The 25,515-nt window shown below is 34.7% G+C and overlaps 2 protein-coding genes across 4 annotated transcripts in view; both read left to right on the forward strand.

Moving 5' to 3' along the window:
- LOC133635585 (endonuclease/exonuclease/phosphatase family domain-containing protein 1-like) overlaps positions 1-5,498 on the forward strand; it is a 55,636-nt gene extending 50,138 nt beyond the window's left edge. For both annotated transcript variants that reach the window (XM_062028807.1, XM_062028809.1), the window contains exons 7-8: positions 938-1,132; positions 3,629-5,498. In XM_062028807.1, coding sequence (XP_061884791.1) covers positions 938-1,132; positions 3,629-3,816 — 383 coding nt within the window. In that variant the 3' untranslated portion in view covers positions 3,817-5,498. The remainder of the gene's footprint in view (positions 1-937; positions 1,133-3,628) is intronic.
- A 1,227-nt stretch (positions 5,499-6,725) lies between these two features.
- Positions 6,726-25,515, forward strand: part of LOC133635930 (asparagine synthetase [glutamine-hydrolyzing]-like) — a 61,206-nt gene continuing 42,416 nt past the window's right edge. The window contains exons 1-7 of one of the 2 annotated variants that reach the window (XM_062029401.1): positions 6,726-6,915; positions 9,252-9,341; positions 11,282-11,300; positions 11,604-11,716; positions 13,728-13,814; positions 15,986-16,093; positions 23,893-24,029. In XM_062029401.1, coding sequence (XP_061885385.1) covers positions 23,985-24,029 — 45 coding nt within the window. In that variant the 5' untranslated portion in view covers positions 6,726-6,915; positions 9,252-9,341; positions 11,282-11,300; ... (2 more) ...; positions 15,986-16,093; positions 23,893-23,984. Of the gene's footprint in view, positions 6,916-9,149; positions 9,342-11,281; positions 11,301-11,603; positions 11,717-13,727; positions 13,815-15,985; positions 16,094-23,892; positions 24,030-25,515 lie in introns of those variants that run through there. The other variant, XM_062029402.1, reaches the window with a different exon arrangement.

A 25,515-nucleotide genomic window follows, 5' to 3' on the forward strand; every position in this document is an offset into this window, starting at 1 on the left:
CCATACTTTTACACACATACTTACATACTTCCTAATACATACTTACATCCAAACTTTTACAAACATACTTACATACTTTTTTACACACATACTGACCATACTTTTACACACATACTTACATACTTCCTACACACATACTTACATCCATACTTTTACACACATACTTACATATGTCCTTACACACATACTTACATCCATACTTCTATACACATACTTACATAGCTTCTTACACACATACTTACAGCCATACTTTTACACACATAGTTACATCCATACTTTTACACACATACTTACATACTTCAAACACACATACTTACATCTATACTTTTACACACATACGTATATACTTCCTACACACATACTTACATCCAAACTTTTACAAACATACTTACATACTTTTTTACACACATACTGACATCCATACTTTTACACACATACTTACATCCATACTTTTACAAACATACTTACATACTTTTTTACACACATACTGACATCCATACTTTTACACACATACTTACATCCATACTTTTACAAACATACTCACATACTTTTTTACACACATACTGACATCCATACTTTTACACACATACTTACATCCATACTTTTACAAACATACTTACATACTTTTTTACACACATACTGACATCCATACTTTTCCACACATACTTACATACTTCCTAATACATACTTACATCCAAACTTTTACAAACATACTTACATACTTTTTTACACACATACTGACATCCATACTTTTACACACATACTTACATACTTCCTACACACATACACACATACAGGTGAGTTGTGATGGTTGTTGAATGTTGCTGCACAGGTGAGTTGTGATGGTTGTTGAATGTTGCTGCACAGGTGAGTTGTGATGGTTGTTGAATGTTGCTGCACAGGTGAGTTGTGATGGTTGTTGAATGTTGCTGCACAGGTGAGAAGGAGGTTGTGGTGCTGGGAGACTTTGGACGTCCTCCTCAGAGCGCTGAGCTGGACTTCCTGAGAAAAGAGAAGATGTCTGCTCTGCTAGCAGCCAAGTACTTCACCAACATCAGCACCACCTGCCCTCAGGGAACACACTGCCTGGACAACATCTGGCTCAGCCGCTCTCTCAAGAAGATCTACTCTGGTAGGTTCTTTCTCAATGCTAGTAGCTTCTCTCTCCATGGTAGGTTCTCTCTCATCGTAGCTTCTATCTCAATGGTAGTAAGTTCTTTCTCAATGGTAGTAGGTTCTCTCTCCATGGTAGGTTCTCTGACCAGGGTAGGTTTTCTCTCAATGGTATTAAGGTATCTCTAAATGGTGGTAGGTTTTCCCTCAATGGTAGTAGGTTCTCTCTCCATGGTAGGTTCTCTCTCCATGGTAGCAGGTTCTCTCTCCATGGTAGTTTCTCTCTCCAGGGTAGGTTTTCTCTCAGTGGTAGTAAGGTATCTCTAAATGGTGGTAGGTTCTCCCTCAATGGTAGTAGATTGTCTCTCAATGGAGCTTCTATCTAAATGCTACTAAGTTATTTCTCAATGTTAGTAGGTTCTCTCTCCATTGGTAGGTTCTCTCTCAATGGTAGGTTCTCTCTCCATGGTAGTTTCTCTCTCCAGGGTAGGTTTTCTCTCAGTGGTAGTAAGGTATCTCTAAATAGTGGTAGGTTCTCCCTCAATGGTAGTAGATTGTCTCTCAATGGAGCTTCTATCTAAATGCTACTAAGTTATTTCTCAATGTTAGTAGGTTCTCTCTCCATTGGTAGGTTCTCTCTCAATGGTAGGTTCTCTCTCAATGGTAGGTTCTCTCTCCAGGGGAGGTTCTCTCTCGGTGGTAGTAAGGTATCTCTAAATGGTAGTAGGTTCTCCCTCAATGGTAGTAGGTTGTCTCTCAATGGAGCTTCTATCTAAATGCTATTAAGTTATTTGTCAATGTTAGTAGGTTCTCTGTCCATTGGTAGGTTCTCTCTCAATAGTAGGTTCTCTCTCCATTGTAGGTTCTCTCTCCAGGGGAGGTTCTCTCTCGGTGGTAGTAAGGTATCTCTAAATGGTGGTAGGTTCTCCCTCAATGGTAGTAGGTTGTCTCTCAATGGAGCTTCTATCTAAATGCTACTAAGTTATTTCTCAATGTTAGTAGGTTCTCTCTCCATGGTAGGTTCTCTCTCATCGTAGCTTCTATCTCAATGGTAGTAAGTTCTTTCTCAATGGTAGTAGGTTCTCGCTCCATGGTAGGTTCTCTGTCCATGGTAGGTTTTCTCTCAATGGTAGTTTCTCTCTCCAGGGTAGTTTTTCTCTCAGTGGTAGTAAGGTATCTCTAAATGGTGGTAGGTTCTCCCTCAATGGTAGTAGATTGTCTCTCAATGGAGCTTTTATCTAAATGGTAGTAGCTTCTCTCTAAATGGTAGTAGGTTCTCTTTCAATGGTAGGTTCTCTCTCCATGGTAGCAGGTTCTCTCTCCATGGTAGTTTCTCTCTCCAGGGTAGGTTTTCTCTCAGTGGTAGTAAGGTATCTCTAAATGGTGGTAGGTTCTCCCTCAATGGTAGTAGATTGTCTCTCAATGGAGCTTTTATCTAAATGGTAGTAGCTTCTCTCTAAATGGTAGTAAGTTCTCTTTCAATGGTAGGTTCTCTCTCCATGGTAGCAGGTTCTCTCTCCATGGTAGTTTCTCTCTCCAGGGTAGGTTTTCTCTCAGTGGTAGTAAGGTATCTCTAAATAGTGGTAGGTTCTCCCTCAATGATAGTAGATTGTCTCTCAATGGAGCTTTTATCTAAATGGTAGTAGGTTCTCTTTCAATGGTCGTAGGTTCTCTTTCAATGGTCGTAGGTTCTTTCTAAAAAGGTAGCAGGTTCTCTCTCCAAAGGTAGGTTCTCTCTCAGTAGTAGCTTCTCTCTAAATGGTAGTAGGTTCTCTCTAAATGGTAGTAGGTTCTCTCTAAATGGTAGTAGGTTCTCTTTTAATGGTCGTAGGTTCTTTCTAAAAAGGTAGCAGGTTCTCTCTCCAAGGGTAGGTTCTCTCTCAGTAGTAGCTTCTCTCTAAATGGTAGTAGGTTCTCTCTAAATGGTAGTAGGTTCTCTTTTAATGGTCGTAGGTTCTCTCTCAAAGGTAGTAGGTTCTATCTCAAAGGTAATTCCTCTCTCAGTGGTAGGTTCTCTCTCCATTGTAGGTTTTCTCTCAATGGTAGGTTCTCTCTCAGTGGTAGTAGGTTCTCTCTCAAAATAACTTCTATTAATATATAAGTACTAATATAACTTGAATATACAGGTACTGAAATAACATCTTAAATATACACAAGTACTAAATAACTTCAATATATAAGTACTTAAATAACTTCTTCAATACACAATTACTAAAATAACATATATATTTATTAATATATAAAAAATAACAACTGTATTTATTTGAAGTATGTTTATTTGTTATAGACAGTGCATATTGATGAACATCAAAAAGTAGACATTGCAATTGCACAACTGGAATTATGTCAACATCATGCAGACTTTTCTTTGGGCTTACTTGCAGAAATGATTTTGTGGGTCAATAAAAGGAAATCATTGATTGTTGACAACTGAAGTGATTGTTTATCATAATTCATATCATGTACAAGACAATATGACGGTGTGACTAAAGAGTGTTTGTTTTGTCTTTGTCAGGACATTGCACGGTCGTACGAGAAGGTTTGACCAACCCTTGGATTCCTGACAATTGGTCATGGGGGGGCGTGGCCTCAGATCACTGCCCCGTGGTGGCCGACTTTTCTGCTGACGCCGCACGCAAACGCGGAGGCGGGCCTGGAATCAGCGCGTTGGAGCCGGCTGACCAGCCCAAACATGAGCGATGACCTCACTTCAACAACAATGGTGACCACGTCTTGTGTATCGCCTTGGACTTTCCTTTATCAATAATGTCATCATCTACAAAATACACACACATGTGTGGATGTAATCGTGTACCTGTATTTTGTACATGATGATGTCATCACCTACAAAATATACATTACATGATGATGTCATCACCTACAAAATATACATTACATGATGATGTCATCACATACACAATATACATACATGATGATGTCATCACCTACAAAATATACATTACATGATGATGTCATCACCTACAAAATATACATTACATGATGATGTCATCACATACACAATATACATACATGATGATGTCATCACCTACAAAATATACATTACATGATGATGTCATCACATACACAATATACATACATGATGATGTCATCACCTACAAAATATACATTATATGATGATGTCATCACATACACAATATACATACATGATGATGTCATCACCTACAAAATATACATTACATGATGATGTCATCACATACACAATATACATACATGATGATGTCATCACCTACAAAATATACATTACATGATGATGTCATCACATACACAATATACATACATGATGATGTCATCACCTACAAAATATACATTACATGATGATGTCATCACCTACAAAATATACATTACATGATGATGTCATCACATACACAATATACATACATGATGATGTCATCACCTACAAAATATACATTACATGATGATGTCATCACCTACACAATATACATACATGATGTCATCACCTACAAAATATACATTACATGATATCATCACCTAACAAAATACACTACATGATGACATCATGTTCATGTACTCTGTACATGTCACGTACAAAATACACATGTATGTGATGATGTCATCGTGTTCATGTATTTTGCACATATCACCTACAAAATACACATTACATGATGATGTCATCACAAGCACATGACGATGTCATTATGTACATGTATTTTGTAGATTGACATGTCATCACCTATAAAGTACACATTACATGATGATGTCATGTACATGTTTTTTGTACATTAAATTGTCATCTATAAAATACACATTACATGATGTCGTCATCACAAGCACATGATGATGTCATTATGTACATGTATTTTGTAGATTAACATGTCATCACCTATAAAGTACACATTACATGATGATGTCATGCACATGTATTTTGTACATTAAATTGTCATCTATAAAAATACACATTACATGATGATGTCATCACATGCAAAATACTCAAGCACAGGATGACGTCATCACTTACAAAATACATAAGTACATGATGACATCACGTACAAAATACATGTACATGATGACATCATTACGTGCATGTGCATTTTGTAGGGGATGACGTCATGGAGTATTTTGCCCCCTGCTGGCCTGCGTTCACAGGTAGATGTTTCCACCACCTTTGATGTTTTACTACCATTTCTCTGACTTGGTGGAATATTTCCATCTTTATGTGAAATGATTGGAATGACAGTCTGATGTTATTTTTCAAGACTAGTAGCAAATAAAAGTGTTTGTAGTCAAGGCGCCACCTTGTGGTGTGACTATCTAATCACATTAGATTCACTTTGGCAATAAAAGTCACTCATGGAACATTTTTTATTCTTTTCTTAATTGTTTACACCATTTTCTCATCTAAAGGAAGCTAATAAATATTTTCTACTTCACTAAACACCAGATGGAATTCTTGTGTCAACAGAGTACTTGTTTGATGAAGTACTGTGTGTTTTACACTATACAAGTACTTGTTTGATGAAGTACTGTGTGTTTTACACTATACAAGTACTTGTTTGATGAAGTACTGTGTGTTTTACACTATACAAGTACTTGTTTGATGAAGTACTGTGTGTTTTACACTATACAAGTACTTGTTTGATGAAGTACTGTGTGTTTTACACTATACAAGTACTTGTTTGATGAAGTACTTTGTTTTTTAGACTATACAAGTTCTTGTTTGATGTAGTACTATGTTTTATCCTGATTGTACTTGTTTGATGAAGTACTGGGTTTTATTTTAATAGTACATGTTTGCTGAATTACTGTGTGTTTTAGCATAGTAGTACTTGATGAAGTACTTTGTGTTTTAGTTTAGTAGTACTTGTTTAATGAAGTACTGTGTGTTTTAGTTTAGTAGTACTTGTTTGATGATGTACTGTGTGTTTTAGTTTAGTAGTACTTGTTCGAGGTACTGTGTGTTTTAGACTAGTAGTACTTGTTTGATGAAGTACTATGTTTTTTAGACTATACAAGTACTTGTTTGATGGAGTACTATGTTTTATCCTGATTGTACTTGTTTGATGAAGTACTGTGTGTTTTAACTTAGAAGTACTTTTTTAATGAAGTACTGTGTGTTTGAATTTAGAAGTACTTTTTTAATGAAGTACTGTGTGTTTTAGACTAAAAGTTGAAAAATTGATTATAAAGACAATTATTGTAGTAATTTGTCTTACTTTCTTTAACAGGTTTTGTTTGTACGAGAATTGTTTATTCTTTTTATTTATTTATTATATGCATTGTTAATCGTGATGTAAAACATTGGAGGTAAATATCGTAATGTTGTGGAAGTGTATTGTCATCCTATGATAAGTATGATCATTGTACAATAATAACAAAAAAGTAGAGCCTCCAGTCCAGCAGGTGGCGCCACTGCGCACCAACATGTTGATTCATCACCAGAGGAAGACGCAGTAGCTTGTAGTTATTAAATAAAAAAGTAGATCCTCCAGTCCAGCAGGTGGCGCCACTGCGCACCAACATGTTGATTCATCACCAGAGGAAGACGCAGTAACTTGTAGTTATTAAATAAATAAGTAGAGCCTCCAGTCCAGCAGGTGGCGCCACTGCGCACCAACATGTTGATTCATCACCAGAGGAAGACGCAGTAGCTTGTAGTAATTAGCTAACGAGCTAGCAGCGAGGCAGTCAACATTTGACAGAAAAGGCGATTAAAAGAAGAAAAATGACTTTGTCGCCAGCAGTCACTCAATTATGTGACAATTCTAAGGACGTCTTCCTGGATGTGTGCAAGTTGTTACTTACATACGCCGACAATATCTTAAGGTAAGACGACTTCTTTCTGACAAACTAACAAAATATACATATCTATATTGTTTATTAAAGGCCTACTGAAATGAATTTTTTTTATTTAAACGGGGGTAGCAGATCTATTCTATGTGTCATACTTGATCATTTCGCGATATTGCCATATTTTTGCTGAAAGGATTTAGTATAGAACAACGACGATAAAGATTGCAACTTTTGGTATCTGATAAAAAAAAAGGCTTGCCCCTACCGGAAGTAGCGTGACGTAGTCAGTTGAACATATACGCAAAGTTCCCTATTGTTTACAATGATGGCCGCATGAAGTGAGAGAGATTCGGACCGAGAAAGCGACAATTTCCCCATTAATTTGAGCGAGGATGAAAGATTTGTGGATGAGTAAAGTGCAAGTGAAGGACTAGTGGGGAGTTGAAGCTATTCAGATAGGGAAGATGCTGTGAGAGCCGGGGGTGACCTGATATTCAGCTGGGAATGACTACAACAGTAAATAAACACAAGACATATATATACTCTATTAGCCACAACACAACCAGGCTTATATTTAATATGCCACAAATTAATCCTGCATAAAAACACCTGCGTGTTTGTTACGCTAGCTCCTAGCTCCTCTGCTAGCTCCTAGCTCCATAGAACACGCCAATACAATTCAAACACCTGATCAACACACACAATCACTCAGCCCAAAAGACCGTTCACCTAACCCAAGGTTCATAAAGCTTATATATTTTTAAAAAGTTACGTACGTGACGCGCACATACGGTCAAGCTATCAAATGTTTAGCAGCCAAGGCTGCATACTCACGGTACCTGATATTCAGCTGGGAATGACTACAACAGTAAATAAACACAAGACATATATATACTCTATTAGCCACAACACAACCAGGCTTATATTTAATATGCCACAAATTAATCCTGCATAAAAACACCTGCGTGTTTGTTATGCTAGCTCCTAGCTCCTATGCTAGCTCCTAGCTCCATAGAACACGCCAATACAATTCAAACACCTGATCAACACACACAATCACTCAGCCCAAAAGACCGTTCACCTAACCCAAGGTTCATAAAGCTTATATATTTTAAAAAAGTTACGTACATACGCAAAAAAAAGTTGCGCACATACGGTCAAGCGATCAAATGTTTAGAAGCCAAAGCTGGATACTCACAGTAGCACGTCTGCGTCTTTGTCATCCAAATCAAAGTAATCCTGGTAAGAGTCTGTGTTGTCCCAGTTCTCTACAGGCGTCTGTGTATCGAAGTCAAAAGTCCTCCTGGTTAGAGTCTCTGTTATCCGAGTTCTTCCATCTTGACTGCATCTTTCGGGAATGTAAACAAAGAAGCGCCGGCTGTGTACTGTTGTTGCTGACTACGTTCGAAAAATACGTCCATTTCGCACCGACAACTTTCTTCTTTGCTTGCTCAGTTTCCTTCTCCATAATGCAATGAACATGATTGCAACAGATTCACGAACACAGATGTCCAGAATACTGTGGAATTATGAAATGAAAACAGAGCTTTTTCGTATTGGCTTCAATGTGGAAGGCATACCCGTGTTCGCCGGTCTACGTCACGCGCATACGTCATCCTCAGAGGCGTTTCGAACCGGAAGTTTAGCGGCAAATTTAAAATGTCACTTTATAAGTTAACCCGGCCGTATTGGCATGTGTTATAATGTTAAGATTTCATCATTGATATATAAACTATCAGACTGCGTGGTCGGTAGTAGTGGGTTTCAGTAGGCCTTTAATACTAGCATGTACGGCATCGCACAGGTTTATAAATACTGACACTGTTAATTAATACTAGCATCTACGGCATCGCACAGGTTTATAAATATCTATATTGTTTATTAATACTAGCATGTACGGCATCGCACAGGTTTATAAATACTGATATTGTTTATTAATACTAGCATGTACGGCATCGCACAGGTTTATAAATATCTATATTGTTTATTAATACTAGCATATACGGCATCGCACAGGTTTATAAATACTGATATTGTTTATTAATACTAGCATGTACGGCATCGCACAGGTTTATAAATACTGATATTGTTTATTAATACTAGCATGTACGGCAACGCACAGGTTTATAAATATTAAAATTGTTTATTAATACTAGCATGTACGGCATCGCACAGGTTTATAAATACCGATTATTGTTTATTAATACTAGCATGTACGGCATCGCACAGATTTACTATGAATTGATTAACGTGGACCCCGACTTAAACAAGTTGAAAAACGTATTGGTGTGTTACCATTTAGTGGTCAATTGTACGGAATATGTACTGTACTGTTCAATCTACTAATAAAAGTCTCAATCAATCAACAGGAAGGAGGGAGCATACACACCTGGCACGCTGTCCTTCATTGGGTGGAGAACAGATGCTGTATGGCCAGGTCGGGGAACTTCATTTAGCAGGTAAATCTACTCCTAAAATGTTGGTTGGTGTACTTTTTTTTTCTTTTTTCTTTTTTTTTGAACTTCTTGAATTGTTTAAATATGAGCAGAAAATGTTTCATCTTGTTAATTTAACCTAAAGTGCTGGTGGCATTTCATTCAAATAAGATGTGCATGCATTGGCCATTAATTGTTGTTTACTTGCTTGTTTGTATCCATCATTCATTCATACATAATTCCCTTACAAGAAATAACAGGAATATAGGACACTTCACCTGCAGTATCAACTACCGTATTTTCCGGACTATAAGGCGCACTTAAAATGATTTTTTTCCCCTCAAAGTGCGCCTTATAACCCGGTGCACCTAATGTACGGAGTCATTTTGGTTTTGCATACCGACCTTGTAAATAATTCAATGTATATACTCTCATGATTAACTTGTGTGATGACTGCATTATGCTGATAGTATATATTTGACTGTATTATACTGATAGTATATATTTGACTGCATTATGCTGATAGTATATATATATGATTGTATTATGCTGATAGTATATATTTGACTGTATTATGCTGATAGTATATATATGATTGTATTATGCTGATAGTATATATTTGACTGTATTATGCTGATAGTATATATATATGACTGTATTATGCTGATAGTATATATTTGACTGTATTATGCTAATAGTATATATATGACTGTATTATGCTGATAGTATATATATATGACTGTATTATGCTGATAGTATATATATGACTGTATTATGCTGATAGTAATATATATACCGTATTTCCTTGAATTGGCGCCGGGAATATAGTATTCGCCTGCCTAGAATTACAGCCGGGTCAAACTCGTTTCGCAAAATAATTAGCGCATGCTTGGCACTTCCGCCGGGTCAAATATGAGTCATTAAATGACTCCCGCCTCCAGGTGGTAGAGGGCGCTAGTGATCCTTCTTGCGACTACCAGTACTGCAGGAGACAGGTACTGCAGAAGAAGACAACAAGCAGCAAGCATGCAGCAATTGTTTGCTTGCACTTTTAACATGGAGGATTACATATCTAAAATAAAACCGTTTTCTAAACTGGACTTTCAATCGAAGCAGGAGGTAATAATTAAAGGAATATCTCCAGAGACTTTTAAAATTAAAGAAAGATGAGAAAGACTGCCTTTGATCAGAAGCAGCTGCACATGGACCCATCTACAAGTAAAGGTAACATCATAATAACGTTTTTTTAATTAAATGTGTTTTTCATGATAAGGTATGCGCCGGAGTGAGAAGAGGTTTTAAAATAATTAGAGCATGCTTGCTCATTCCGCATGGTTTTGGTAACCGCAGGAGTGAGAAGAGGTTTTAAATTAATTAGCGCCCCTGCGGCTATTCAAGGAAATACGGTATATATATATATGACTGTATTATGCTGATAGTATATATTTGACTGTATTATGCTGATAGTTTATATTTGACTGTATTATGCTGATAGTATATATTTGACTGTATTATGATGATAGTTTATATTTGACTGTATTATGCTGATAGTATATATTTGACTGTATTATGATGATATTATATATTTGTACCATGAATTGATTAACGTGGACCCCGACTTAAACAAGTTGAAAACTTATTGGGGTGTTACCATTTAGTGGTCAATTGTACGGAATATGTACTGTACTGTGCAATCTACTAATAAAAGTTTCAATCAATCAATCAAAAAGTTTATAAATATTGATATTGTTTTTTAATACTAGCATGTACGGCATTATTTTAAAGTGGGTCTTTAAGATGGGTGTTACTTGGTGAAAAAAGTTTGACAAGCACTGCTCTAGAGATAACCTCTCCGTGTTTAGTTGCATGTTCATCCACTGAATGGCAACAAAAACATGTTGAAGGTGTATTTGTCAATCAAATCACTAATCAGCTGACACATGCAAATGTCTTTTGTTTTCCAGAAAAGCAGCCAAACACCAGGTACGTCCAACAAATGAAGAAAATGCTAAATATTCTTCTATACACTGAGATTTATTTGTTTTCATTCATATTTAATCACTTTAGTTTGTTCAACTATTTTGTTTTCTATTTATTTGTTTTCATGTATCTTCTTAGTAATGTATTTATTGTAATAATTGTTTAACCTGATTACATCTGCTGTGTTTTTTACTCCATTTGATTCATTATCTTGAATCCTCTCATTGATTGTGATCGACTTCTTTTGATTCCTAATTATTGACCGTAAGGATTTCTGACTGATGAAAGCAAATTTTTTCTTCCTAGTTGTTGCCAGTCCAGGAGGTCCTAACGCCGTTCGAAGCAGCAACTTTGTCCTGGTTGGATCTCACCAGCTCACACTTTCGTCCATCGGGAAGAGCAAGTTTCCCTTAGAGAAGGTAATGCAGCCTTTCTTCTTCCATATTTGTCCCGCTCTCAAGTATCTTTGACACAATAGCTCCCAAGAACACTCTCGATGTTGTCACTAGCTCATGCTTCCTTCTAAATCCTTTTAACACTTGAATAAATATTACAAGTCCAATTCCCTTACTATATTTGTCAATGAATTCTTAGAAAACAAGCAAAATACCACAAGCTTTAGCATAAAAATTGTTACGAAAGTCTGACGTGACGTTTTTGTCACAATATGCTAATAATAAACTCGATAAATGTCAGCGCTTCTATGATTTTATATCAATTTAGGTTGCATGTACATTGTTTCAAAAAGCACATTTACCATTTATACGCATCTTTCACATTATGAGTAACATTTGTTTTCTATGTGATGTACAAACCCCAAAAGCAGTGAAGTTGTCACGTTGTGTAAATGGTAAATAAAAACAGAATACAACGATTTGCAAATCATTTTCAACTTATATTCAATTGAATAGACTGCAAAGACAAGATATTTCATGTTCACACTGGTAAACTTTGTTATTTTTTGCAAATTATAGCTCATTTGGAATTTGATGCCTGCAAGATGTTTCAAAAAAGTTGGCACAGGTGGCAAAAAAGACTGAGAAAGTTGAGGAATGCTCATCAAACACTTATTTGGAACATCCCACTGGTGAACGGGCTAGTTGGGAACAGGTGGGTGCCATGATTGGATATAAAAGCAGCTTCCATGAAATGCTCAGTCATTCACAAACAAGGACGGGGCGAGGGTCACCACTTTGTCAACAAATGCCTGAGCAAATTGTTGAACAGTTTAAGAACAACATTTCTCAACAAGCTATTGCAAGGAATTTAGGGATTTCACCATCAAATTGTTCAGAGAATCTGGAGAAATCACTGCACGTAAGCGGCAATGCCTGTGACCTTCAATCACACAGGTGGTACTGCATCAAAAAGCGACATCAGTGTGTAAAGGATATCACCACATGGGCTCAGGACCACTTTAGAAAACCACTGTCAGTAACTACAGTTGGTCGCCACATCTGTAAGTGCAAGTTAAAACTTTACTATGCAAAGCCAAAGCCATTTATCAACAACACCCAGAAACGCTTCGCTGGGCCCGAGCTCATCTAAGATGGACTGATACAAAGTGGAAAAGTGTTCTGTGGTCTGACGAGTCCACATTTCAAATTGTTTTTGGAAACTGTGGACGTCGTGTCCTCCGGACCAAAGAGGAAAAGAACCATCCGGATTGTTCTAGGCACAAAGTGTAAAAGCCAGCATGTGTGATGGTATGGGGGTGTATTAGTGCCCAAGACATGGGTAACTTGCACATCTGTGAAGGCACCATTAATGCTGAAAGGTACATACAGCTTTTGGAGCAACATATGTTGCCATCCAAGCAACATTATCATGGACGCCCCTGCTTATTTCAGCAAGACAATGCCAAGCCACGTGTTACAACAGCGTGGCTTCATAGTGAAAGAGTGCGGGTACTAGACTGGCCTGCCTGTAGTCCAGGCATTGAAAATGTGTGGTGCAATATGAAGGCTAAAATATGAGAAGGGAGACTGTTGAACAACTTAAGCTGTACATCAAGCAAGAATGGGAAAGAATTCCACTTCAAAAATGTGTCCTCAGTTCCCAAACCTTTACTGAGTGTTGTTAAAAGGAAAGGCCATGTAACACACTGGTAAAAATGCCTTTTTTACAATGTGTTGCTGCCATTAAATTCTCAGTTAATGATTATTTGCACAAAAAAAAAGAAGAAGTTTCTCAGTGTGAACATGAAATATCTTGTCTTTGCAGTCTGTTCAATTGAATATAAGTTGAAAAGGATTTGTTGTATTCTCTTTTTATTTACCATTTACACAACGTGACAACTTCACTGATGTTTGGTTTTGTATTTCATCACCAGCATTGTGTGGACATTTCTAATAATAGAGCAAATGATGATGAAAGAGCAAATAAAAAAGAAATGCTTTTAATAAGCGAGTACATGTGCTTATGTTCAAGGTGCCGTTCTTGTGTCCTCTGGAAGGACACGTCTACCTGAAGATGCAGTGTGAGGTTGGATGCAACGTGGAGGAAAAAGGCTTCCTGGTGAGTGCAAGCCCTGAAATGCTCTCCATTTATTTTTTTCAAAGTTGCAGAAGGTGACATTTGATACGAGACTTGGAACATGCGGTATATTAGCAGTATCACTTTAAGAGGACAGATGTAATAAATAATTGCTATATTGGTTAGACCTTGTAAAAACACAGCAAATAAGATGATTGGCGTTCAGGCTGTCAATCATGCCTCTCATGTGCGCACATGTACACGTAAGAGATGCTTGAGAATTGGGATCGAAATGACGTAAAAATGCGAGTGAAGTCATACGCTTTTGTAACGAGACCTTATGTTGATGTTTGGAGCTAACATGGTTGTAGGATCTTATGCTGCATCTTTAAAATGAACACAATAGATCAGGAATTTTACATGTCCACACTTTCTTTTTTTACTTTAACTTTATTGTACATGTCCAAACTTTACTTATACTCTCATTTACATGTCCAAACTTTTTAAAACTTAATTCTACATGTCCAAACTTCATTTATACTTTATTGCATTTTATTGTATTGTCCTTGTCCAATTTAAAAAAAAAACTTATTTAACTTTATTTTACATGTCTAAACTTTATTTATACTTTATTGAACAAGTCCAAACTTTATTTATACTTTTTATTTTACATGGCCAAACTTTTTTTAAACTTTTATTTAACTTTATTTTACATGTTCTAACTTTATTTATACTTTATTTTACGTGTCTAAACTTTTTTTATACTTTTATTTAACTTTATTTTACATGTTCTAACTTTATTTATACTTTAATGTACGTGTCTAAACTTTTTTTAAACTTTATTTATACCTTATTTTATTTAGTCATATTTTCCATATCTAAACATTTTATTTTAACTTTATTTTACATGTCCAAACTTTTTTAAACTTTATTCTACATTTCCAAACTTTTTTTAAAACTTTTTAAAAGTTTTAAAAGTATTTTGTGTTTAAACTTTTTATTTACTTTATTTTACATGTCTTAACTTTATTTACACTTTATTGTACAAGTCCAAACTTTATTCATACTTTATTTTACATGTCCAAACTTTTTTTAAACTTTATTTTACATGTTCTAACTTTATTTATACTTTATTTTACATGTCTAAAAAATTTTTCAACTTGATTTTACATGTCTTAACTTTATTTATGCTTTATTTTATTTAGTCATATTTTCCATATCCAAACATTTTATTTTAACTTTATTTTACATGTCCAAACTTAATTTATACTTTTTTTTTCACATTTCCAAACTTTTAAAAAAACTTTTAACTATATTTTACATGTTCTAACTTTATTTATACTTTATTTTACATGTCTAAACTTGTTTTTAACTTTATTTATACTTTATTTTATTTAGTCATATTTTCCATGTCTAAACATTTTTAATTTTAACTTTATTTTAAATATCCAAACTTTTCAAAACTGTATTCTACAAGTCCAAACTTTATTTATATTTATTTATTTTAGTTTACATTTCCAAACTTCTTTTTAGTTCATTTGACTTTATTCAATATGACCATCCTTTTTTTTTTTTTTTAACTTAATTTAACTTGTATTTTATTTTACATGTTCTAACTATTTTACTTGTCCAAACTTTTTCTTAAAAACTTTATTTTACATGTCCAAAGTTAGAATGGAGGCAAGTGTGATACAATTTGTAGAATAAAGATGATAAAAACAATCAATGTGCCTGGAAAAAAAACATCGACACCTCAGCTTTGTGTTCTTGCTGACAAAACTAATTGCTGTCATAGCTAATAGAATAGCTCATTAATAATTCATATTTTTGCCAAGGGTCAGTAAAAATTGGCCCTTTTTGCTACAGTTTGGAGACAACAGCCCAGTTTCACATTCTGAGCATAAGTAAAGGAATGTGCTTTAAATGAATCCACAATATTACAGTTATTTGCCATTTTACATGAATTGTTGCATTTCCAGATGACCGTGTGAAATTAATATCACCAACAACGTCATGTTTGGAAGATGAATTAAATGAAGCATGTGCACTTGATGCAAAAGTGCACTGGAAACTGAATCTTGAAAATGCATGAGCACATCTCCAACTAACTATTTTTATTACATCAAGTCATTGACTGTAAATTCTGCTAATGTTTATCTCAGACTTCATTTCTCTTGCATTGACTCATTAATGCTCTTTTGTTCTTTTTGCAGACAATGTTTGAGGACGTTAGCGGTTTTGGAGCCTGGCACAGAAGATGGTGCGTCTTGTCAGGGTACTGCATCTCCTACTGGACGTACCCCGATGATGAAAGGCGCAAGGTAAATTAATATAATAATCATAATAATAATAACCCATAATACCCCGATGATGAACTACACAAGGTAAACAAACCCTTTACTCTATAATAATCATAATAATAATAATAACCCATAATACCCCGGTGATGAAATACACAAGTTAAACAATGCAAAATGTACTCTAAATTACAATGTAAGAAAAATCCTAATTTAAATCACAACAAGCTGGTTTACAAAAAGTATTGTAGTTGATTAAAAGTATACTTGTTGTTTGCAATAAATATTCACGTTGTTTTTAAAGTGTACTTGTTGTATACAAGAAGTAATGTGGTTGTTTTAAAGTATACTTCTTTACAAAAAGTAATGTGGTTGTTTTAAAGTATATTTGTTTATGAAAAATATTGCAATTGTTTTGAAGTATACTTGTTTACAAAAAGTAATGTGGTTGTTTTAAAGTATACTTGTCGTCTACAAAAAGTATTGTAGTTGTTTTAAAGTATACTTGTTAATGAAAATATTGTAGTTGTTTTAAAGTATATTTGTTGTTTTCTATAAATATTTACATTGTTTGTAAAGTATACTTGTTGTATACAAAAAGTAATGTAGTTGTTTTGAAGTATACTTGTTTACAAAAAGTAATGTGGTTGTTTTAAAGTATACTTGTCGTCTACAAAAAGTGTTGTAGTTGTTTTAAGGTATACTTGTTTGCTTCAAAACAACCACATTACTGGTTGTAAACAAGTATACTTTAAAATAACGTAAATATTTTTCATAAACAATTATACTTTAAAACAACTACAATACTTTTTGTATATTTTAAAAGTGTACTTGTTGTTCACAAGAAGTATTGTAGTTGTTTTAAAATATACAAGAAGTATTGTAGTTGTTTTCAAGTATACTTGTTGTTCACAAGAAGTATTGTAGTTGTTTTAAAGTATACTTGTTGTTCACAATAAGTATTGTTGTTGTTTTACAGTATACTTGTTGTTAAGAAGTATTGTAGTTTTAATATATACAAGAAGTATTGTAGTTGTTTTAAAGTATACTTGTTGTTCACAAGAAGTATTGTAGTTGTTTTCAAGTATACTTGTTGTTCACAAGAAGTAGTGTAGTTGTTTTCAAGTATACTTGTTGTTCACAAGAAGTATTGTAGTTGTTTTAAAATATACAAGAAGTATTGTAGTTGTTTTCAAGTATACTTGTTGTTCACAAGAAGTATTGTAGTTGTTTTAAAGTATACTTGTTGTTCACAAGAAGTATTGTCGTTGTTTTAAAATATACCAGAAGTATTGTAGTTGTTTTAAAATATATAAGAAGTATTGTAGTTGTTTTCGAGTATAGTAGTTGTTTACAAGAAGTTTTGTTGTTGTTTTATAGTATACTTGTTGTTAAGAAGTATTGTAGTTGTCTTAAAGTATACTTGTTGTTTACAAAGAGTATTGTAGTTGTATTAAAGTACACTTGTTGTTTACAAAGAGTATTGTAGTTGTTTTAAAGTATACTTGTTTACTTCAAAACAACTACATTGTTTTAAAGTATACTTGTTAACAACCACATTACTTTTTGTAAACAAGTATACATTAAAACAACTACAATATTTTTCATAAACAAGTATACTTTAAAACAACCACATTACTTTTTGGTAAACAGTATTGTAGTTGTTTGAAACAACTACAATACTTCTTGCATATTTTAAAACTACAATACTTCTTGTGAACAACAAGTATACTTTAAAGGCCTACTGAAACCCACTACTACCGACCACGCAGTCTGATAGTTTATATATCAATGATGAAATCTTAACATTATAACACATGCCAATACGGCCGGGTTAACTTATAAAGTGACATTTTAAATTTGCCGCTAAACTTCCGGTTCGAAACGCCTCTGAGGATGACGTATGCGCGTGACGTAGCCCGGCGAACACGGGTATGCCTTCCACATTGAAGCCAATACGAAAAAGCTCTGTTTTCATTTCATAATTCCACAGTATTCTGGACATCTGTGTTCGTGAATCTGTTGCAATCATGTTCATTGCATTATGGAGAAGGAAGCTGAGCAAGCAAAGAAGAAAGTTGTCGGTGCGAAATGGACGTATTTTTCGAACGTAGTCAGCAACAACAGTACACAGCCGGCGCTTCTTTGTTTACATTCCCGAAAGATGCAGTCAAGATGGAAGAACTCGGATAACAGAGACTCTAACCAGGAGGACTTTTGACTTCGATACACAGACGCCTGTAGAGAACTGGGACAACACAGACTCTTACCAGGATTACTTTGATTTGGATGACAAAGACGCAGACGTGCTACTGTGAGTATGCAGCTTTGGCTTCTAAACATTTGATCGCTTGACCGTATGTGCGCAACTTTTTTTTGCGTATGTACGTAACTTTTTTTAAATATATAAGCTTTATGAACCTTGGGTTAGGTGAACGGTCTTTTGGGCTGAGTGATTGTGTGTGTTGATCAGGTGTTTGAATTGTATTGGCGTGTTCTATGGAGCTAGGACCTAGCATAGGAGCTAGGAGCTAGCATAACAAACACGCAGGTGTTTTTATGCAGGATTAATTTGTGGCATATTAAATATAAGCCTGGTTGTGTTGTGGCTAATAGAGTATATATATGTCTTGTGTTTATTTACTGTTGTAGTCATTCCCAGCTGAATATCAGGTACCGTGAGTATGCAGCCTTGGCTGCTAAACATTTGATAGCTTGACCGTATGTGCGCGTCACGTACGTAACTTTTTAAAAATATATAAGCTTTATGAACCTTGGGTTAGGTGAACGGTCTTTTGGGCTGAGTGATTGTGTGTGTTGATCAGGTGTTTGAATTGTATTGGCGTGTTCTATGGAGCTAGGAGCTAGCAGAGGAGCTAGGAGCTAGCGTAACAAACACGCAGGTGTTTTTATGCAGGATTAATTTGTGGCATATTAAATATAAGCCTGGTTGTGTTGTGGCTAATAGAGTATATATATGTCTTGTGTTTATTTACTGTTGTAGTCATTCCCAGCTGAATATCAGGTCACCCCCGGCTCTCACAGCATCTTCCCTATCTGAATAGCTTCAACTCCCCACTAGTCCTTCACTTGCACTTTACTCATCCACAAATCTTTCATCCTCGCTCAAATTAATGGGGAAATTGTCGCTTTCTCGGTCCGAATCTCTCTCACTTCATGCGGCCATCATTGTAAACAATAGGGAACTTTGCGTATATGTTCAACTGACTACGTCACGCTACTTCCGGTAGGGGCAAGCCTTTTTTTTATCAGATACCAAAAGTTGCAATCTTTATTGTCGTTGTTCTCTACTAAATCCTTTCAGCAAAAATATGGCAATATCGCGAAATGATCAAGTATGACACATAGAATAGATCTGCTATCCCCGTTTAAATAAAAAAAATTAATTTCAGTAGGCCTTTAAAACAACTACAATACTTTTTGTATATTTTAAAAGTATACTTGTTGTTCACAAGAAGTAGTGTAGTTGTTTTCAAGTGTACTTGTTGTTCACAAGAAGTATTGTAGTTGTTTTAAAGTATACTTGTTGTTCACAAGAAGTATTGTAGTTGTTTTAAAGTATACCAGAAGTATTGTAGTTGTTTTCAAGTATACTTGTCGTTCACAAGAAGTATTGTAGTTGTTTTAAAGTATACTTGTTGTTCACAAGAAGTATTGTAGTTGTTTTAAAATATACAATAAGTATTGTAGTTGTTTTAAAGTATACTTGTTGTTCACAAGAAGTATTGTAGTTGTTTTAAAGTATACTTGTTGTTCACAAGAAGTATTGTAGTTGTTTTAAAATATACCAGAAGTATTGTAGTTGTTTTAAAATATATAAGAAGTATTGTAGTTGTTTTCAAGTATACTTGTTGTTTACAAAGAGTATTGTAGTTGTTTTAAAGTATACTTTTTTACTTCAAAACAACTACATTGTTTTAAAGTATACTTGTTAACAACCACATTACTTTTTGTAAACAAGTATACAATATTTTTCATAAACAAGTATACTTTAAAACAACCACATTACTTTTTGGTAAACAGTATTGTAGTTGTTTGAAACAACTACAATACTTCCTGCATATTTTAAAACTGCAATACTTCTTGTGAACAACAAGTATACTTTAAAACAACTACAATACTTTTTGTATATTTTAAAAGTGTACTTGTTCACAAGAAGTAGTGTGGTTGTTTTCAAGTATACTTGTTGTTCACAAGAAGTATTGTAGTTGTTTTAAAGTATACTTGTTGTTCACAAGAAGTATTGTAGTTGTTTTAAAATATACAATAAGTATTGTAGTTGTTTTCAAGTATACTTGTCGTTCACAAGAAGTATTGTAGTTGTTTTAAAGTATACTTGTTGTTCACAAGAAGTATTGTAGTTGTTTTAAAGTATACGTGTTGTTCACAAGAAGTATTGTAGTTGTTTTAAAATATACAAGAAGTATTGTAGTTGTTTTAAAGTATACCTGTTGTTCACAAGAAGTATTGTAGTAGTTTTAAAATATACAAGAAGTATTGTAGTTGTTTTAAAGTATACTGCTTGGTTTTGTTTTTCAGGTTTACATGGAAGTGAATACACTTTCATTATTATTATTATTATCATCAATATAATGAATGTTGAAGAGCATTCAAGCAAAAATACATTATGATCGTATTTTGTTCTGTACTAATAATTCAATTTTTTATTCTTATTCAACAATATTTCCCTAGCATTCAACACATTTTCTTAGGATGATAAGAATAAAAGAAATATAAATTGTCACCATGCAAACATTCAGGACATTTATTTTTGTTCTTTAGCTTCCTGTACATTATTGAAAGTACAACATGTACTTGCTGTACTGCACATTGATGTCTTACAGGCCTTGACGTACTGCCAGACATGCAAATATCCTGTGTGCCATCTGTCTCTCATCACTAAACACACACACACACACACACACACACACACACACACACACACACACACACACACACACACACACACACACACACACACACACACACACACACACACACACACACACACACACACACACACACACATTCTTGTATTTGTTACCTTCTTGAGACCTGAGAATAATGCCTGCCTCTTTAGGACCACCTTTTCTGGATATATAAAGATGTGTATTCACAACATTAATAATATATACCTACTATGCAAATATAAAAACGCTTGTTGTGAAAAATGAGTTGGAATTTCACAAAAAAAACTTAGAATTTTACTTGACGCAAGTCAAAATTTTACAATTTGTGCAATATTATGATAAAAGTTGGAATTGTACTCAATAACAGTCAAAATTTTACAAGAAAAGCTTAACATTCTGGCAATTTTATGAAAAGAGTCGTAATTTTACTCGACAAAAGTCACAATTTTATGAGAAAACTTTCAAATGTTGGCAATACTATAATAATAATCGGAATTTTACTTGGCAAAGTTATGACAAAAGTCATAATTTTACTCCAAAAATGTCACTAATTTACAAGAACAACAACAAAATATTTGGAAATGTGATAAAAGTCAGAATTTTATATGACAAATATCACCATTTTGCATTAAAAAGTAATCATTTTAAATAAAAAAACTAATAATTTTACAAGAAAATATTGCAATATTACAGAAAAAGAAAGAATATGAATTTTTCCCCCCAATTTTATAAGAAAAAAGTTGACACTGAGAAAAAGACTGCTTTTTGTAAATTTTTTGTTTGTAATTGGTTTTTAATCTTCATTATTTACTTCAAGTTATTATAGTATGTCCCTATATACATATATATATATATTTTTTTTTAATTCATTTTGACCAAAGGGGCCACATTTCAATTTCTTACACACACTTGTTATTTCATATGTTGACCAGAGGGGGAGCACTTTTAAAAGCGACACACAGCCAATTAGAAAAATCCCTCCTTTTGATAGATGTCACCAGCAGGGGTGCAAATGAGACATTCTCTATTAGATGCAACGTTATTGGGACCATGATTTATGTCATCACTTGTTCACACCTCCTCATATGGAAGATACTTTTCCTTCTTCATGTCTCAAGAAGGCTAGAAATACAAGAACACACACACACACACACACTGATGCAATGCAAAGACAATACATTTTTAAACTTCTTCAAATGTAACTTTAAAAGTATTTTATACAACTTTAAATATAACTTTTAAAGTCTTATACAACTTTAAACGTAACTTTGAAGGCCTTTTATACAACTTTAAATGTAGTCTCTCATCACACACACTTGGAATGTTACACATGTTTTGCTTTAAATGTGTTTTATATAGGTTTGTTTTTACTGCCAAACATGCAAACATCCTGTGTGCCATCTGTCTCTTATTACACGCACACACACACACACACACACACACACACACACACACACACACACACACACACACACACACACACACACACACACACACACACACACACACACACACACACACACACACACACACACACACACACACACACACACACACACACACACACACACACACACACACGCACACACACACACACACATGTGTATGTGCTTGCTTAAGATGTGTGATATCATGTGCGATACAAACAGTCCTGCAGCGTGTTTACTTGTGTATGATATCATGTGCGCTACAAGCAGTCCGATGGTGTGTTCCGTGTGTAGTACCGATTGGTATGTTTAGCGTGTAGTACTAATTATACTTTTCCGGTGAAGTCCTGATTGTACTTTTCATGTGAAGTAACGATGGTTCTTTTACAGTGTAGTACCGATGGTAATTTCCATGTATAGTACCGATGGTAGGTTTCATGTGTAGTAACGATGGTAGGTTTCATGTGTAGTACCGATGGTAATTTCCATGTGTAGTACCGATGGTAGGTTTCATGTGTAGTACCGATGGTACGTTTCGTGTGTAGTACCGATGGTACGTTTCGTGTGTAGTACCGATGGTATGTTTCGTGTGTAGTACCGATGGTACGTTTCGTGTGTAGTACCGATGGTAATTTCCATGTATAGTACCGATGGTAGGTTTTATGTGTAGTACCGATGGTAGATTTCATGTGTAGTACCGGTGGTAATTTCCATGTGTAGTGCCGATGGTAGGTTTCATGTGTAATACCGATGGTACGTTTCATGTGTAGTACCGATGGTACGTTTCGTGTGTAGTACCGATGGTATGTTTCGTGTGTAGTACCGATGGTACGTTTCGTGTGTAGTACCGATGGTATGTTTCGTGTGTATTACAGATGGTATGTTTCGTGTGTAGTACCGATGGCATGTTTCGTGTGTAGTACCGATGGCATGTTTCGTGTGTAGTGCCGATGGTATGTTTCGTGTATAGTGCCAATTATACTTTTCCAGTGAAGTCCTGATGGTACATTTCATGTGTAGTACCGTTGGTTCTTTTCCAGTGTAGTACCGATGGTATGTTTCATGTGTAGTACCGATGGTAGGTTTCATGTGTAGTACCGATGGTAGGTTTCATATGTAGTCCTGATTGTACTTTTCATGTGAAGTACCGATGGTTCTTTTCCAGTGTAGTACCGATGGTTCTTTTCCAGTGTAGTACCGATGGTAGGTTTCATGTGTAGTACCGATGCTATGTTTCGTGTGTAGTGCCGATGCTATGTTTCGTGTGTAGTGCCGATGATACTTTTCCAGTAAAGTACCGAAGGTTCTTTTACAGTGTAGTACCGATGGTACTTTTCATGTGTGATGGCACTTTTCCAGCGTAGTGCCAACGGTACTTTCCAGTGTAGTACAGGTGATACTTTAATTGTACTTTTCCTGTGTAGTACACAGACGACTGATGCAAATGTTGTGCTGTGTCGTGCAGAAACTGGCTGAGTGCAGACACCAAAGCTGAGAGGAATTCATGGATGATGCACATCAATCAGGTTCTAGCAGATCTGCGCATGTGGCGACCAGATGCTTGTTATGCTGGCGTGTGACATTACTGTATATAATACCAAGGTATGCAATACTTGAATACACGCGTACACTCACAGAGTAAAAGTAGTGCTAATGTACAGTATACTTTATGAATATAATTGCAACTTGGTTTTCTCATATCACAAGTCATGTTTCCACTTCCTGCCTATAAAATGACATTGTTTACAGTCAAAATGTTACATATTTATTTCAATATTTCCACTTCATAAAATAGCAGCTTTGTTTTCCATTTTTCTTTTTGTGTTTTTCTAATAAACGAAACATGTTTCACTTAATGTTGACAATAAGAACATACTCACAAGACATGATGAACCATACTAATATTTCACTACAGCTTTTCTACTTATTTACAGTATTTCCACTTGACTTTTAATTTTAGAAGTGGGAGGTATTTGGAGATTATACATATTTCTCGGTTGTTATAATCTGATTTGAAATGGTCTGTTAAAGCAGGATGTACGACTTTTTTTAAATGTACTTGAATAACTAAGTGCATTATTGAACATTTATACAATTTTCATGAATGCAATAGTTAGTTTATTCTTGCTAGCTTTTATCTGCATACCAAATGTACTGCTACTGCATTTTATTTATATATATATGTATGTATATGTATGTGTGTGTATATATATATATATATATATATATATATGTGTGTGTATATATATATATATATATATATATATGTATGTGTGTGTGTGTGTGTGTATATATATATATATATATATATATATATATATATATGTATGTGTGTGTGTGTGTGTGTGTATATATATATATATATATATATATATATATATATATATATATATATATATATATATATATAATATATATATATATATATATATATATATATATATATACACACATGTATGTATGTATGTATATATATGTGTGTGTATATGTATATATATACAAACCCTGTTTCCATATGAGTTGGGAAATTGTGTTAGATGTAAATATAAACGGAATACAATGATTTGCAAATCATTTTCAAGCCATATTCAGTTGAATATGCTACAAAGACAACATATTTGATGTTCAAACTGATAAACTTTTTTTTTGTTGCAAATAATCATTAACTTTAGAATTTGATGGCAGCAACATGTGACAAAGAAGTTGGGAAAGGTGGCAATAAATACTGATAAAGTTGAGGAATGCTCATCAAACACTTATTTGGAACATCCCACAGGTGAACAGGCAAATTGGGAACAGGTGGGTGCCATGATTGGGTATAAAAGCAGCTTCCATGAAATGCTCAGTCATTCACAAACAAGGACGGGGCGAGGGTCACCACTTTGTCAACAAATGCGTGAGCAAATTGCTAAACAGTTTAAGAAAAACCTTTCTCAACCAGCTATTGATTTCACCATCTACGCTCCGTAATATCATCAAAGGGTTCAGAGAATCTGGAGAAATCACTGCACGTAAGCAGCTAAGCCCGTGACTTTCGATCCCTCAGGCTGTACTGCATCAACAAGCGACATCAGTGTGTAAAGGATAT

This window comes from Entelurus aequoreus, linkage group LG20, assembly GCF_033978785.1.
Source record: "Entelurus aequoreus isolate RoL-2023_Sb linkage group LG20, RoL_Eaeq_v1.1, whole genome shotgun sequence".
NCBI classification, from domain to species: domain Eukaryota; kingdom Metazoa; phylum Chordata; class Actinopteri; order Syngnathiformes; family Syngnathidae; genus Entelurus; species Entelurus aequoreus.